Here is a 16,099-nt window from a genome sequence, read left to right as displayed (position 1 = left end):
CCTTCCTTATTTATTGTCCAGCTTTCACATGCATATGAGACCTGGTTAGACTGCCAAAATCTGTAGTGTGCTTTTCAGCGCTTTCTGCATAGCTCCTTTCCCTCCTTCCCACTGCAGCTTCAGAATTCTCAAATATTTTGAGGGAAAACCGATTGTGTCAGACTCAATTCTTAGCACCTCTTTTTCCTTTAATATCCAATTCTGTGTTTACAGCTTTGCATGACCACTAAAAAGATCCACTGCTTTTGTGACTACCTAGCACCAATTTATGCAATGCTTGGATTCTCTGCCTTGTATCCAGATGGAACAACTGCCTCCTTGGAGAAGTGGCTGCAGTTTTTAGCCCCTCTCCACATGTGCCTACTTTCTAGAATCTAGAATCAGTTCTCTAATGGCTGTTTTCAAACACTGTTTCTGCCTTTCTAAGCGGTTCTTGGTGAAACCACAAACACTCATACTTGGAAGTGGTAGTTTCAGTTTACCATCACATGCTGCTTATTGTTTCATAGAGGTTATCACGTCCATTGTACAATTAGCCTCTTTGACCTCAGCTTTTACAAAAGATGTCTGGTTTTCTGACCGAGTCTGATAGTCTTTGCATTATCTCAGTTCAAAGTCCTGGCAGTCAGACTATCCATTACCATTCAAAATCAGCAATGAATTAAACTTTTTATCTAAAGAAGTGGGAATTCACTTTTGATCATTTGCACACTTTGGGGTACTAAATCAATCCCTGTGGTTCTACTGATTATTTTAGTATCGCTTTAAGTTTGGAGCCGCTCTCTTGTGTATACTTAATACCAGCGACCAATGTGAGCCTTTTTTACATCATAGGATTTCAGAGTTTAAAGAACTCTGTTTTGTGAAGAGATTAAGGAAAATCCAAACCAGACTTGTGCCATTGAGTCAAGCTACCCTATAGCGCGGGGTGGAACTCACCCTGTGAGTCTCTGAGACTGTTTGCAGAAGTGGAAAGGTGGTGGTTTCAAACTGCCGACCTTACGGATCACAGCCCAACTCATAACCACTATACCTGCAGGGCTCCTCAAAGAGAATAAGAAGCATGAATCAAAGATCAGAGATTCTGCCTCTCTTTTTGCCCTCAAATAACGACTCTGCATAACTCTCTAGTCCTCCATTTCTTTCTTTTTTTCCTCCTCTTAAGGTTGCCCTCCTTCTACTATTGACACATGTTAATTGAAGAAACCGTCGAAATTAAAATATGTAAAAAGAAGAAAATTAAAATATTTTGTATTCCTGCCAAGAAGATTTAATCACCCATTTTGACATCTTGATGCATATGTTCTAATGTTTTCTATGTAACAGTGGATCATCTTGTATAGAGAGGGTTTCCAGAAGTTTTTTGGGGAAATCCATTATGTTTTCATTATGCTTTTTGAAGCCCCCTTGTATTAGTGGCGCCCAGCCTTACCACCTTAATAGTGTCTCCTGTAGCTGTTAAAGTATACCCATGGAGACTAGGCTGGGATTCCCTCAGGCTTAACAGTCAGAGAGTCTTTCGGGGGTAGGGTTAAAAGGGTGAGGTAGTTAGTTTATTGTGCCAACCTGGCCAATAAACACACGTGGGGTTAATTGAAGGGTGGAGATAAATGGCTCAGTGAGCCTCTCCTTTCTAGTTCTTGGGTCCCTTGCTTTGTGATAGTCAGACTAGGGTGCAGCTGCCTTAGCCAGTTCCCTGCTTCAGCTGGCAAAGCTCACTTCCTGCAAGAAATCCCTGAGGAGAAGTCACATGGACCGACTCTGATATAGCCCTGGGTGCTGGAGCAGCCGTGTGGAGACCCCTGCCAGTGCTGAGATGCTTACACATTCACTGACTTGGCTTTCCTCCTGCAGTCGGCATCATAGTCTGTTTTATGAGACAGAGGAGGACTTTGTGGATTGGTGTCAGACATATGGGCTAATGTTGGACTAGTAGGCTTGGGCAGCACTGGGTTGGGGTGTTTTCTTAATGTGCACCTAACCATTATATAAAACTCTCTGTGGATTTGTTTCTCTAATGTACCCAGACTAACACAGAGGGTTTTGTTTTTAAAGTGCAACTCTCAGAATTTAAAAAGTAGCCTTGAGGATCTTTTTGGTTTTTTAAATGAAAAACAAAAAACTGACCCTATGATGCAAATAGTGTGATCTTGTATATGGCTCTTTAATATTTCAATTTTAACTTTTTCCTAGCCATTCCACCCTATGGTGAATCTGGATTGCTCTCGGGATTTCCGGCCGTTTCTTTGCGCACTCTATGCCCCAATTTGCATGGAATATGGACGTGTCACACTTCCCTGTCGTAGGCTGTGTCAGCGGGCTTACAGCGAGTGTTCGAAGCTCATGGAAATGTTTGGTGTTCCTTGGCCTGAAGACATGGAATGTAGTAGGTGCGAAAATCACAGATTTTCATGGATCAATTCTTATATTTCAGTATGTTTAAAATTATTTACTATCTTTTTCATGTTTTCTAAAACTTGTTTTTGAAGCTTCTAGTTAGAAAAGTGTACATAGTAGTCATCAGTTTTGACGCTTTATAGCCTCGGCGTTGATCTGTGCTTTAAGATTTAGAAGTATGAAATGAGATAGAAAATGAACAGTTTCCATGAATACACTTTAACAATAATTAAGAAATCCATAACCAAGACAGTCGATTGATTTTTCTCCATTTCCAAAGCCTTTTTTTGGTCTTTTTTCGTGTTTAAAAAGTAATGCCATTTATGACAAATACAAAAATCAGAGAAAAGAATGAACTTGTTAGTAATGTCATCATTGGGGGGTCTAAAATACCATTATGAATTAAATAGGTTAATGAATAGGTGTTATATCAGTTCTGCTTTTCCTTACCAGATACAGGAGACACCAGGTGTTTTTAGATAACTTTCACTGTAGAGAATGTATTTTCTAAAGATTTGAAGATTTGTTTGCAGCCAGTCTTATAATAATGTGCTTTTTGTATTCTGAAAGATTTCAAGAATAAAGAACAAGATGAATACCTATGTACTCGTTGTTATTGAGGTATTTGCGTAATCTCAGCATTTCCGAATACTGCAGACTTTTAAAAGAAGTAACAATGAAGGTAGTTATAGGTCCTTGAATCCCTCCTGGCCGCATGCTCGTCTTTTCTGCCAGATAGGAGGTCATCAGTATCCTGCACTTGTTGTTAAACACGGGCTGATTGTTTTCTAGCTAGCTGTACCTCTATGTTTTTATATTTTGAAATCTTTAAACTGTGTGTCCTACGTAAAGAATATACACGTACTTTGATTTATAGTTTGAACCCACTAGTCAGTCAGTCCATGGTAGAAAGAGCTGTTAGCTTCCTTAAAGATTCACGGCTTTGGAAACCTTTGGGTGCAGTTGGACTCTGTCCTATAGGGTTATTAGAGTCAGGATCAACTTGATAGCAAAGGGTACTGTTTTTGAAGCCAAAACAAAATGATAGCATGTAGATATATATGCAGTATAAAATGATAGCATTCTTTCGTCTGCTATGGAAAATACAGGAGTATGTTAAAGAGATTGCTATTAAAATAATAATAACATAAAATCCCATCATTTCCTTTATTGCTGCTTATATTTATTGCTTTCCTATGGCATAAGAATAAGTAAGGTGTTCAATTTGGGCATCCAAATTGTGAAGTGGCAATAAATGTCCCAATGATTGGAAGTGATTCTCGTCTTTTCTTCAGATTTCCAGATTGTGATGAGCCATATCCTCGACTTGTGGATCTGAATTCAGCTGGAGATCCTACGGAAGGAGCCCCAATGGCAGTGCAGAGGGACTATGGTTTTTGGTGTCCCCGAGAGCTGAAAATTGATCCTGACCTTGGCTATTCTTTTTTGCACGTGCGTGATTGTTCGCCTCCTTGTCCAAACATGTACTTTAGGAGAGAAGAGCTTTCATTTGCTCGGTATTTCATAGGATTGATTTCAATCATTTGCCTCTCTGCCACACTGTTTACTTTTTTAACTTTCCTGATCGATGTCACAAGATTCCGCTATCCTGAAAGACCTATTATATTTTATGCTGTCTGCTACATGATGGTATCCTTGATTTTCTTCATTGGGTTTTTGCTTGAGGACCGAGTAGCCTGCAACGCATCTAGCCCTGCACAGTATAAAGCTTCCACGGTGACACAAGGATCTCATAATAAAGCCTGTACCATGCTTTTTATGGTACTCTATTTTTTTACGATGGCTGGCAGCGTTTGGTGGGTAATCCTTACCATCACGTGGTTCTTGGCGGCTGTGCCAAAGTGGGGCAGTGAAGCTATTGAGAAGAAAGCATTGCTCTTCCATGCCAGTGCCTGGGGCATCCCCGGAACTCTAACTATCATCCTTTTAGCGATGAATAAAATTGAAGGTGACAATATTAGTGGCGTGTGTTTTGTTGGCCTCTACGATGTTGATGCACTGAGATACTTTGTCCTTGCTCCCCTCTGCCTGTATGTGGTCGTTGGAGTTTCTCTCCTTTTAGCTGGCATTATATCCCTAAACCGAGTTCGAATAGAGATTCCATTAGAAAAGGAAAATCAAGATAAATTGGTGAAGTTTATGATCCGGATTGGTGTGTTCAGCATTCTTTATCTTGTACCACTCTTGGTTGTAATTGGATGCTACTTTTATGAGCAAGCTTATCGTGGAATCTGGGAAACAACGTGGATACAAGAACGCTGCAGAGAATATCACATCCCGTGTCCATATCAGGTAAGAAAAAACTTTGCTATACATTTTAGAATGTGTAATAGTCAAAAGAGTATTTCTCAAAAAGAGCTAATTGTATCTTTAAAATAAAGTATTTTTGGAGGAGGGAGGGGAAAGAAATGGGAGCTGATATCAGGCTCAAGTGGGAAGAGAATGCTTTGAAAATGATGATGAAGCATATGTGCAAATGCACTTGACACACTGGATGAATGTATCGATTATGATAAAAGACGTAAGAGCCCCCAATAAAAATATTTAATAAAAAATATATATTTAAATACAAAAAATCTTTTCAACATAGGCTTTAAAATTTTAAAGAAAGAAAATTAACAAATATAGTGTGTAAAATACTTTATAGACATTAGAATATGACTTCCACAGGTGTAAGCAGTGGGCTTTTAAACATTTACTTCTGTTATCACACAACCATAGTTTGTCATGGTTGGTTCTTTAGAAGACTAGATGTAGAGAGAAGCACTTAACCAACTCTGGTAAAAGGGTACTGTCTTGTATTAATTTTACTTAGGGTCATTTTAAGAAATGGTTCCTAATCTCCAAGTACAAAACTACCCTTTCCCCTCCCTCAAACTTTGTTTCTCTAATACCTTTTAATTACCTTTATTACAGTATTCACATAGTATAGGCAACTTTTGCTTACTTATCTGTTTCCCTTACTAGACAGTGAGCTCTTGGAAGGTAATGACCTTCTTGTTGCTTTCTTCAAATGTAAACTACCTAGGGTGGTAGCTGATGGGACCGAGAGTGTGGGGCTTAGACTGAGAGGAGGGATATTTTTAGGAAATAATAATAGTGGTACCTAGAGCAAAGAGTAGTGTGGTCAGGACATGGTCAGGAATCATAAATATTTGGTGATTGAGAATGCCATTTCTTCATCTTTTACTGTGTGCTATAAATGCTGCTATATAAAGTGATATTTTTATCATTATATAAATATTACTTACTAATTAAAAAATGTAAACCACCTCATAACTAAGAGATTGGAAGAAAATGAATAAAAGAAATTTTATTAAATTTCTCACCACAATTACTTATAAGAAACTCTTAATTATATGTTTTTTATACCTTGAAGCTAAGTAACAGAATTTTATGTTTAAGCACAAAGAAAAAAGATAGTTGAATTATATACAAGGGCTTCAAAAAACTAGTGGAAAAATGAAATCGAAAGGTAATTGAGAGGGGAGGGGGGGGGGGGAAAATGAGCTGATACCAAGGGCTCAAGTGGAAAGCAAATGTTTTGAGAATGATGAGGGCAACAAATGTACAAATGTGCTTGATACAATGGATGTATGCATGGATTGCGATAAGAGTTATATGAGCCCCCAATAAAATGATTTAAATAAAAAATTGAAAAACAAGAATCTTCTCAGGAAAAAAATAAGGTAATGGAATTTTTCCAGGAACTTTTTGAAGCCCCTTTATGTTTTCCCTCAAATGCTATCTAGATCCCAGTTCTAAAGAGTATTGAAGAAGGAATGCTTGGTCGTGAAGCAATGATCTAAAAAATGCCAAATTTTAAACATAAATTAGGTTAATTGTTATGCTGTTTTCATTACCATTCTAATTATTCTACAATCTGTAGACAATTTGAACTACACATACCAAATATGTTCATTTCTTTATAGTCATAGGTTTAAATTTTTTATGAAATACTTTCAACATATAGAAAGATTAGAAAATAATAGCAATGGCATAGTTATTAAACTACAGACTTTGGACAGCAATCTTAGTTTCACTATTTACTAGGTTTATAACTTGCTTCAGTTTCTTCCAATTTAAAATGAGGTCAATAATAAAATCTACCTCCCAGTATTTTAGGACTGTACTGTAAATAACTTACGGAGCCCTGGTAGCACAGTGGGTTACGCATTGGGCTGCTCACCACAAGATCAGCCGTTCTTGGACCCATCAGCAGCTCCATGGAAGAAAAATGAGGCTTTCTGCTCCCAAAGAGTTACAGCTTTGGAGACCCAAAGGGGCAGCTTTCCTTTGTCCTATAGGGTCTCACTGAGTCAGAATTGACTCCGTGGCAATGAGTTTGGTTTTTTAGTTACATGTAAATACTTAGAAAAATGTCTGCATTCATAATAAATGTTCAAATGTTAGCTGATATTCTTGTTCTTCTATAGCTATTGTTGCTGCTGCTGTTAATGTTACTTGCTTTTTTAAAGTATATTTAAAATAATGTTTTATTGTGTTTTTGATGAAAGCTTGCATGGCAAATTAAGTTCCTATTGAACAATTACTACCCACTTTGTTGGGTGACAATGGTTACATTTTCCGCAATGTTTCAGTATTCTCTTTAATTCTGTTCTAGGTGGTCCAAAAACATAGTTTCCCTATCCCTTATTGAGAAAGCAAGTTGTCTTACTAAACTAGAATTGTCTGGAATTGTTAACCTTTAAAGCTAGAGAGCAAATCAATCTTGTGTAGTGACTGTGTCTAAGAAGTATCCATAACTATGCCCCTGTGTAGTTTATGGCTGCTGCACATATATACTTGTATGTACATATAACTACATTATAAGTGAACCTATGTATACATGGAGGGGGCACTAAAGGATTTGTGAAAAAAGAAAATAGAAAGATAATATGCATTTTCTGCAAACAAAGCTTTGCAGAGCCAGTGAATTATGGTGGCTTTTCTACCCAGTCTTTTAATTCCCACCAAACGAACAACCTTTCCCTGCATGGGACTGTTAAAAGATGGGGAGTTACTGATCGGATTCACTAGTGATTGTGAACAAGATTCCCGGGACTGCCACCCTGCTGCATATAAAATGAACCTTTTGAGAAGCAGGAGCAAGGATCTCATTACTAGCAAGAGCTATGACTGGAGTACGTCCTCTGGACTCGAGATCCCTGCACTGTGAATCTCTTGGATAGAGGATGGAAAAAGTAGCAGTAGGACCAGGAGCCAGAACATGAGCAAAGTGGTGGCCTTGGCAGCAGAGGGAGCAAGTAAAGCTGAGTACTTGTGTGCAGGAGACTGCCTTGTGGAGCAGTGTGCCTCTAGGAAATTAATTGGGGAAGCTGGCCTTGCGACCCAAGGAAGTAGAGCTGCGTGCCCTTGGACTGAGGCTAGTGAAGTGGCATGCCTCTGGGCCCTTCATGCAGGGAGCTGCTGGGTTTGCTGACCTGTGGAGCTTGAGCGGAGTGCCCTTGGGATCTTTTTCTCTGTTTGTCTTTTTTACTTGGTTATTGCTGGTATACCAGATGGCAATTTATGTAAATTGACATCATATTGAACAACCTTGTTGAGTTCTCTTATTCTAAGTTTGTGTACATTCTCTTACAGATTCTTTGTAGAGATCCTGTTCCTTACAAATAAGGATGGTTTTGTTGCTTTCTTATGTCTCATTTCCTTTTCTTAATAAATGTTTTATACGGCATTTATTATTTAAAATACAATGTTGAATAGTGGAATGTTTCCAAAATTTTGCATTGTGACGTTTGTTGTACATTTTAAAAGGTTTCTTTATCAAGTTAAAGGAATTCTTTTCCATCTTTTTCTTCTGTCTTGTTTGCTGTGAGTTTTTTAAAGTTATGAATATGTTTAATATTTTGTAGAATGTTTTCTATATGTATATCACTTTTTCTTTAAATTTATTAATATGAATCAAACTCAGAAACTCAGATTCACGCCATCAAGTCAATTCTGACACATAGTGCCCCTGTAGGGTGAGGCAGAACTGGCCCTGGGTTTTTGAGACAATCACTCTTTATGGGAGTAGAAAGCCTCGTCTTTCTTCTGTGGAGACCACTGGTGATTTCGAACAGTTAAATGCGGTTAGCAACTCAATGCGTAACCACTACACCACCAGGGCTCCTCCAATAACATGGGTAGATTAGTTTAATCGATATTTTGATGTTGAATCATCTTTACATTCCTTGGATAAGCTTCATTTGGTTACAGTGTATTATTTTAAACTTTGCCAAGTATGAACTGCTAATACCTTACTTAGGATTTTTTATAATTGTACTCATAAAATGTGATATGTTTTTTTCTTGTCCAGTTTAAGGATCAAGGTTCTGATGGCTTCATATAGTGAGTTGGGCCCATACTTTTATTTATTTTCAATTTTCTGAAACTTTTACATTAAATAGAGGCTGCCTGGTCTTTGAAATGTTGACGCCTGTAGTGGCATAGTGGTTCCAAGTTGGGCTGTGATCCTCAGGGTCAGCAGTTCAAAAGCACCAGTTTGCTCCATGGAAGAAATAAGTGTGCTTTCTACTCCCATAAACATTACAGCCTTGGAAACCCACAGAGGGCCACTATGAATCAGCATGGACTCGATGGCAGTGAGTTTACTTTCTTTTGGAGTTTGGATGATAATTCCTAATACACGGTTTTTGGTATATGTTCATTTTTCCTGTTTGAACTTTATTTATTTATAGAATCTTCATGTTGGGAATAATCTGATAAAATGGATATCCTCCATTAACTTTTTTTTTTTGAATTTTTGGAGAATCACCTTTATTGACATGACCCAAGTAAGGGTTCTGATCCGGCAGTCTCCCAGGAGGCTGGGGGTGGGGAGGCAGTATGAAAAAAGACCGCGCAGAGCCGAGGTGGAGACTGGCAGGGTGGAGCAGCCGGGGCCCTGGCAGGTTCAGACTGAGGTACAGCCGCGTTAATAATACTCTTGGAGCGTTAATACTCTGGGGAGGGGCAGGCACTTAGGGGGCCCTAGGGCATGAAGGCACTTACAGTGGGGAGAGGGCCGGGCTGTGCAGTGGGCATTGCAGGCACTTTGGGGAGTGCTGGGGCTGGGTAGGTTGGACCTCGACAGCCCAGAAAGCTTTGGTAGGGGACAGCGCAGTCTCTGGGCTGGCTCTTCGTTAAATAAAAGCAGCTGCCCTAGTGCTCGTCTCGAAGTTCTGAAGGCAAGAACTTGTACTGTTGCTGCCGGATCTGGGCCAGCTTCTTCCGCGCCTCTTCCAGCTCCCGCTCCTTCCGCAGCATCTCCTCTTGGGCTGCGATGATCTGGGCAATGCCCCCAACCATTTTCTCCTTCACCACAACCGTCTCATTCTCCTGGTCTTCAAAGGCGGCAGCCTTCTGAGCAGCCTTCACCAGGTTGTCGAAGGCTCGCTTCACTGCATTACCAGCAGCCTGAAGCCGTTTCATTGCCTCGGAGTCCTGGTCCGCCTTGACCTTGCAGGCCGCGAGGAGCTGGGCTGTGAAGGCAGCCACTTGCTTGGCTGATGAAATGAGCTTCTCCTGGCTGGCGTGGCCTTGCACGGCGGCATTGGCTGCCTCACACAGATTATTGGTGGCTGCGGCCACCATCCGGGCCTAACGTCGGGGAAAGGGAGATGAGACTGGCTCTTCCCACGGCCCACTCCCTCTCCAGCCTTCCCCCCATTAACATTTTTGTTCAGTTTTTTATCTAGTCAAAGTCCTCAGTTTCACAGTTTGTATTAAGTTTGAAGAGGTGTAAACTGAAAAATTAAGTAGGCTTTTGTTTTAAATAACAAATTTTTATTGTAAATTAAAAGAGTTTACATCTCAGATCACTACCTTCATATTGAACAGTTTAAACTACTAATCAAGCTCCCCATCCTAGAAGAAGTTTTTAAAGATGTATTAAGCATTGACAATACCCTTAAATGCTTAATATATTTTATTCATATGCTTTTCTGGAAAAATAAACCACTTTGTCATTTTCCTAAAATGTTTTAAGCCTCTTAGAAGGCACAAAATAAAGTTACTACAAGAAAAAGAAGGTGAAAAAAATTGGTATTTAGATAACACATAAGATGAAAAATTATTCTCGGAGAATGCTTCACCAGTTTCAGTCTTGAGCCCTGTTAGAGCAGTGGTCAAGGCATCAGGCAGGTGATCCCCAGGTGACATAGAGATAACAATATTTGAATACTTGCTTAAAGATCAATAAGGTTATATATCATCTTACTGAAGTTTTCAAACGCCTGGGCAGTAAGTTTCGAAGTAGTTTTTCACATAGTTTCAAAGTACCAATTGGATTTAAAGTAAATAACATGTATATAAATCCATGGAGGGCGGGGAGAGGAGCTGGTTTTAAAATCTAGTCAGTGTTCCTACCGAACCTAGAATTACTGCCTAGATTTTAAAATACTTGAAACCAGTTGTTTTTGGCAGGGACACTCATTTTTTAAAAATATAATGAATAGTATTTGAGAAAGTAATACTTAATCTGAATCCATGCATTAGTTATGACATACAACTTGAGTTATCAGAGTGACATTTACGTCACAGATTATAACCTACCACTCCTGCAGGCTGGTCTCTAGCTCACAGTGACTGAGACACTGGGACAGTCAGACTGCTTGGTCAGCTTGAGGATTCCCGGGTTGTGAGTTTTATGGGAAGACACAGCCTCATCTTTCTACTCCGGAGTAGCCTGACTTTTAACCCACTGCACTGACAGGGCCATAGATAAAACTGGTGAAACATTTTCCTAGAGTAATTTTTCAACCTAAGTGTTATTTGTAAAACTGATTTCTCAGACACTTTTCTTCTAGTAACTCTAGTGCTTTCTAAGAGACGCAAAGCTTTTCAGGAAAGAGTTAAAGTTCTCAAACGTTACTTTTTTTTTGAGAAAAGAATTTAAATAAAATAAAACATGGGTTTTTAAATCATCCAACCTGAGTTTAAGTCCTTCTGCTACTACTCTGAGTCTCAGTTACCTCCTTATGTTAAACATACAAATACCTGAGTGATTATGAATTCTAAATGGGATCAAATAAATTGTAAAAATAAAGACAATGTAAGCTTTTTTACTAAAAAGTGTCTTACACAAAGTAAAATTTTATAAACATTAGTTATTATAAGTACACAATTCTTTAGGTTTGAAAAAGGATTCTCTCTGCATCCTGTTAAGTACATTTGAGTTGGTGCTAACTCATAGTGACCCTGTGTGCAACTGAATCAAACACTGCCTGTGGCCCAGTTCCATCCTCACAATTGTTCTTTTTTTTTAAATCATTTTACTGGGCGCTTCTGCAACTCCTATCACAATTCATACATCCATCCATTGTGTTGAGCACATTTGTACTTTTGTTGCCATCATCATTTTCAAAACACTTCCTTTCTACTGGAGCCCTTGGTATCAGCTTCTCAGTATTTTCCCTCCTTTTCCCACTCTCCCTCTCTCATGAACCCTTGATAATTTATAAAGAATTATTATTTTTTCATGTCTTATACTGACTGATGTCTGCCTTCACCCACTTTTCTGTTGTCCATCCCCCTTGGAGGGGGTTTTATGTCAATCATTGTGATTGGTTTCCTCTCTCTCCCCGCAACTTCCCCTCCCCCTCCTGGTATCACTGGTCTCATGACTCACAGTTGTTATGTTTGAACTCATTCCTACAGCCACTGCATCAGTCCATTTTGTCAAGGCCTTCCTCTTTTCTACTGCTACTCTGCTTTACCAATCCTGATGTCCTTCTCCAGGGACTAGTCTACTTGCAACATGTCCGAAGTCGGTGCAACAAAGTCTTGCCCTCTTTGTCTCTAAGGAGCATTCTTGGGAGATCAAGACAGATTTGTATGATTTTTGGCAGTCCATTTTCCGTTCAGTGTTCATCACCAGCACCGTAATTCAAACACATCGATTCTTCTTTGGTTTTCCTTATTCAGTGTTCAACTTTCACATGAATGTGAAGCAATTGCAAATGCCATGGCTTGGGTTACACACACGCTAGTCCTCAAAGTAACCTTGCTTTTCAGTATTTTAAAGACGTTTTGTGCAGCAGATTTAGTCAGTGCAATACATCTTTTGACTTACTTGATTGCTGCTTCCATGAGCATTGACAAAATCCAAGCAAGACAAAATCCTTGATAACTCCATTTCTGATGGTGCTACCTATTGGTTGTGCCTTTTGTATATCTCAGATTGGTAATAAGCCTTCCTCCAAATCTGATGCCACATTCTTCTTCTCTGATGATTTTCTCTGCATATAGCATGGGTAGGATTGGTGACAGGATACAACCCCGATGCGCATCTTTGCTGGTGTTAAACTGCAGCATTCCATTGCTCTGTTCTCACAGCTGCCTCTCTTAATCCAGGTGCTAGTTCTGTAGGAACACAGTGCAGTGGCCTGGAATTCCCATTCTTCTCAGGCTATCTGTAGTGTGTAAGGATCCACACAATCAAATGCTTTGGCATAATCAAGAAAACTCAAGAAAACATCTTTCTGGTATTCTCTGCTTGGAGTCAAGACCCATCTGACATCAACAATGATATCTCTTGTTCCATGTCCTCTCCTACATCTGCCCTTAACCTCTGGCAGATCCCTTTCAATGTACTGCTGCAAATGTTGATTGATCTTCAGCAAAACTTTACTTGAATGTGAATTTGATGATATTGTTATATAATTTACCTATTCTGTTGAATCACCTTTTTTTGGAATAGGCGCACATGTGGATTTCATTCAGATAGTTGGCCAAGTATCTGTCTTCCAAATTTCTTATAATAGTTCAATAAGTACTTCCACTGTTTTACCATCTTATTAAAATATTTCAATTGGTGCTCCATCATCTCCTAAAACCTTGTTTTTGGCTAATGTTTTCAGTGCAGCTTGAACTTCCTTCAGCGCCAATGGTTCTTGACCATATGCTGCCTCTTAAAATGGCTGAATATCAACTAGCTCTTTTTGGTACAGTGCCTATATTCTTTCCATCTTTGATGCTCCCTGCATTGTTGAATATCTTGCCCTTCGAATCTCTCAGTATCGCAACTTTAGGCTTGAGTTTTGTGTTGAATTCTTTCAGGTTCAGGTTGCTGAGCTTGTTCTTTCTTTTTGGCTTTCTATCTCATCTTTGTACAGTTCATGATAATACCCTGTTTTCTCGAGCTGCCCGTTGAAATGTTCTGTTCAGCTGTTTTCCATGTTCCTTAGCTACTCTGCATCAAGAACAAGTTTTCTAATGGGAGATCTCACAGTAAAGAAATCAAACAAAGTGGATGAGTTAAAACCTAATGTACCCAAATTGTTCAGTGTGAAACTGATATGTTCTGTAAACATTCACTTAAGTCAAAGTAAGTTATTTTATTTTTTAGATCATTTTATTGAGGGCTCTTACAACTCTTGTTACAATACATACATCAATTGTATCAGACATATTTGTACATGTATTGCCATTGTTCTTTTCAAGACATTTACTTTCTTTTTTTAATTAATAAATCTTTTTATTGGGGCTCATACACCTCTTATCACAATCCATACATACATCAATTGAGCAAAGCACCCATATACATTCGTTGCCCTCGTCATTCTCAAAATTCGCCTTCCACTTGGGTTCCTGGAATCAGCTCGGTTTCCCTTTTCCCCCCTCCCCCCCTCCCCATTCCCCCCTTCCCCCTGCTCCCTTAATTGTTTATAAATAATTATTTTATCTTATCTTACACTGCCCGGCGTCTCCCCTCACCCACCTTGCCATCGCCCATCTCCCAGAGAGGAGGTTACACATAGATCTCCAAGATTGGATCTCCATTTCTACAACCCCTTACCTCCCGGTGGAGCAAGATTTTGGAGTCTCTTCTGACATCTGCTTTCATCTTTTCTTTCTTGCCTATTTTTTAAAAATCATTTTATTGGGACTCACACAACTCTTATCACAATCCATACATACATCAATTGAGTACAGCACCCTTATACATTCGTTGCCCTCATCCTCAAAATTCGCCTTCCGCTTGGGTTCCTGGAATATGCTCATTTTCCTTTTTTCCCTCCCCCTCCTTCTCCGCTCCCCCCTCCCTCATGAACCCTTAATAATTTGTAAATTATTATTTTATCTTATCTTACACTGCCCGGTGTCTCCCTTCACCCATTTTTCTGTTGCCCATTCCCCAGAGAGGAGGATATATGTAGATCCCTGAGATCGGTTCCCCCTTTCTACCCCCCCTTCCCTCCCGGTATCGCCACTCTCACCATTGGTCCTGAGAGGTTCATCTGTCCTAGATTCCCTGTGTTTCCAGATCCCAACTGTACCACTGTGCATCCTCTGGTCTAACCAGGTTTGCAAGGTTCTTCCCTATCTTTTTAATGGCCTTTTGTTTTCTTCCTGTATTATGAACTTAATGTAATACCACAGCTCATTGGGCCTTTTGCCATTAGTGTTCATGTGTCAGATCTATTCTAGAGATGTTCTTGGATATTCAGGTGGGAAATATTCAAGGTCACATTTTGGCTTTTATGGATTTGCTGTAATTTTCTTCAGCTCAACCTGAACCATAGGAGCCATTGATGATGTTACACAGTTGGCCCTTGGCCTCGTTTTAGCTGCTGATATTAAACTTCTTCATTGTCTTTTCACAGATGTAGTCATTTTGATTTCTGTGGATTCCTTCTGAAGAAGTTCACCAGTATAATCACGTTTTGTATTGTTGAGAAAAGATATTGCCAAAAAAGAAGTCATTGGTCTTGAAAAATTCTGTCATTCAATCTCCAGCTTCATTTCTATCACCAAGACTATAGTTTCCAACTATCGTTCCTCTATTTCCAACTTTTGCTTTATTTTTGTAATCATTTTATTGGGGGCCTGTACAAAATCTTATCACAATCCATCTATCCATCCATTGTATCAGGCATATTTGTACATTTGTTGCCATCATCATTCTCTGCTTGAGCCTTTTTGCTTTCTGCTTGAGCCTTTTGTATCATCTCATTTTTTCCTTCCCTTCCTGCTCCCCACTCCCTCATGAACTCCTGACAATTTATAAATTATTATCATTTTGTCATTTTTTACACTGTCCGATGTATCCCCTCACCTACTTTTCTGTTGTCCATCCCCCAGGGAGGAGGTTATATGTACATCCTTGCAACAGTTCCCCCTTTCCACCCCATCCTCCCGCTACCCTCCCAGTATCGCCACTCTCGGCACTGGTCCTGAAGGGATCATCTGTCCTGGATTCCCTGTGTTTCCAGTCCTATCTGTACCAGTGTACATTCTCTGGTCTAACCAGATTTGTAAGGGAGAATTGGGATCATGATAGTGGGGGGGCAGGGGAGGAAGCATTTAAGAACTAGAGGAAAGTATGTTTCATCATTGCTACACTGAACCCTGACTGGCTCCTCTCCTCCCTGTGACACTTCTGTAAGGGGATGTCCAGTTGTGTACAAATGGGTCTTGGGTCCCCAATATGCACTCCCCCTCATTCACAGTGATTTGATTTTTTGTTCTTTGATGCCTGATACCTGATCCCTTCACCACCTTGTGATCATACAGGCTGGTGTGCTTTTTCCATGTGGGCTTTGTTGCTTCTGAGCTAGATGACTGCTTGTTTACCTTCATGCCTTTAGGACCCCAAATGCTATATCTCTTGATAGCTGGGCAACATCAGCTTTCTTCACCATATTTTCTTATGCACCCATTTGTCTTCAGTGAT

The 16,099-nt window shown here is 39.6% G+C and overlaps 1 protein-coding gene across 4 annotated transcripts in view; it reads left to right on the top strand.

Annotated features, from left to right (window-relative positions):
• FZD3 (frizzled class receptor 3) overlaps positions 1-16,099 on the top strand; it is a 106,155-nt gene that overhangs the window by 45,127 nt on the left and 44,929 nt on the right. For 3 of the 4 annotated variants that reach the window (XM_075556464.1, XM_075556462.1, XM_075556463.1), the window contains 2 exons: positions 2,194-2,390; positions 3,693-4,710. In XM_075556464.1, the coding sequence (XP_075412579.1) occupies positions 2,194-2,390; positions 3,693-4,710 (1,215 nt within the window). Of the gene's footprint in view, positions 1-2,193; positions 2,434-3,692; positions 4,711-16,099 lie in introns of those variants that run through there. The other variant, XM_075556466.1, reaches the window with a different exon arrangement.

The sequence above is a fragment of the Tenrec ecaudatus genome, chromosome 8 (genome assembly GCF_050624435.1).
Source record: "Tenrec ecaudatus isolate mTenEca1 chromosome 8, mTenEca1.hap1, whole genome shotgun sequence".
In the NCBI taxonomy this organism is placed as follows: domain Eukaryota; kingdom Metazoa; phylum Chordata; class Mammalia; order Afrosoricida; family Tenrecidae; genus Tenrec; species Tenrec ecaudatus.
This window is presented reverse-complemented; position numbering and strand designations above follow the sequence as displayed.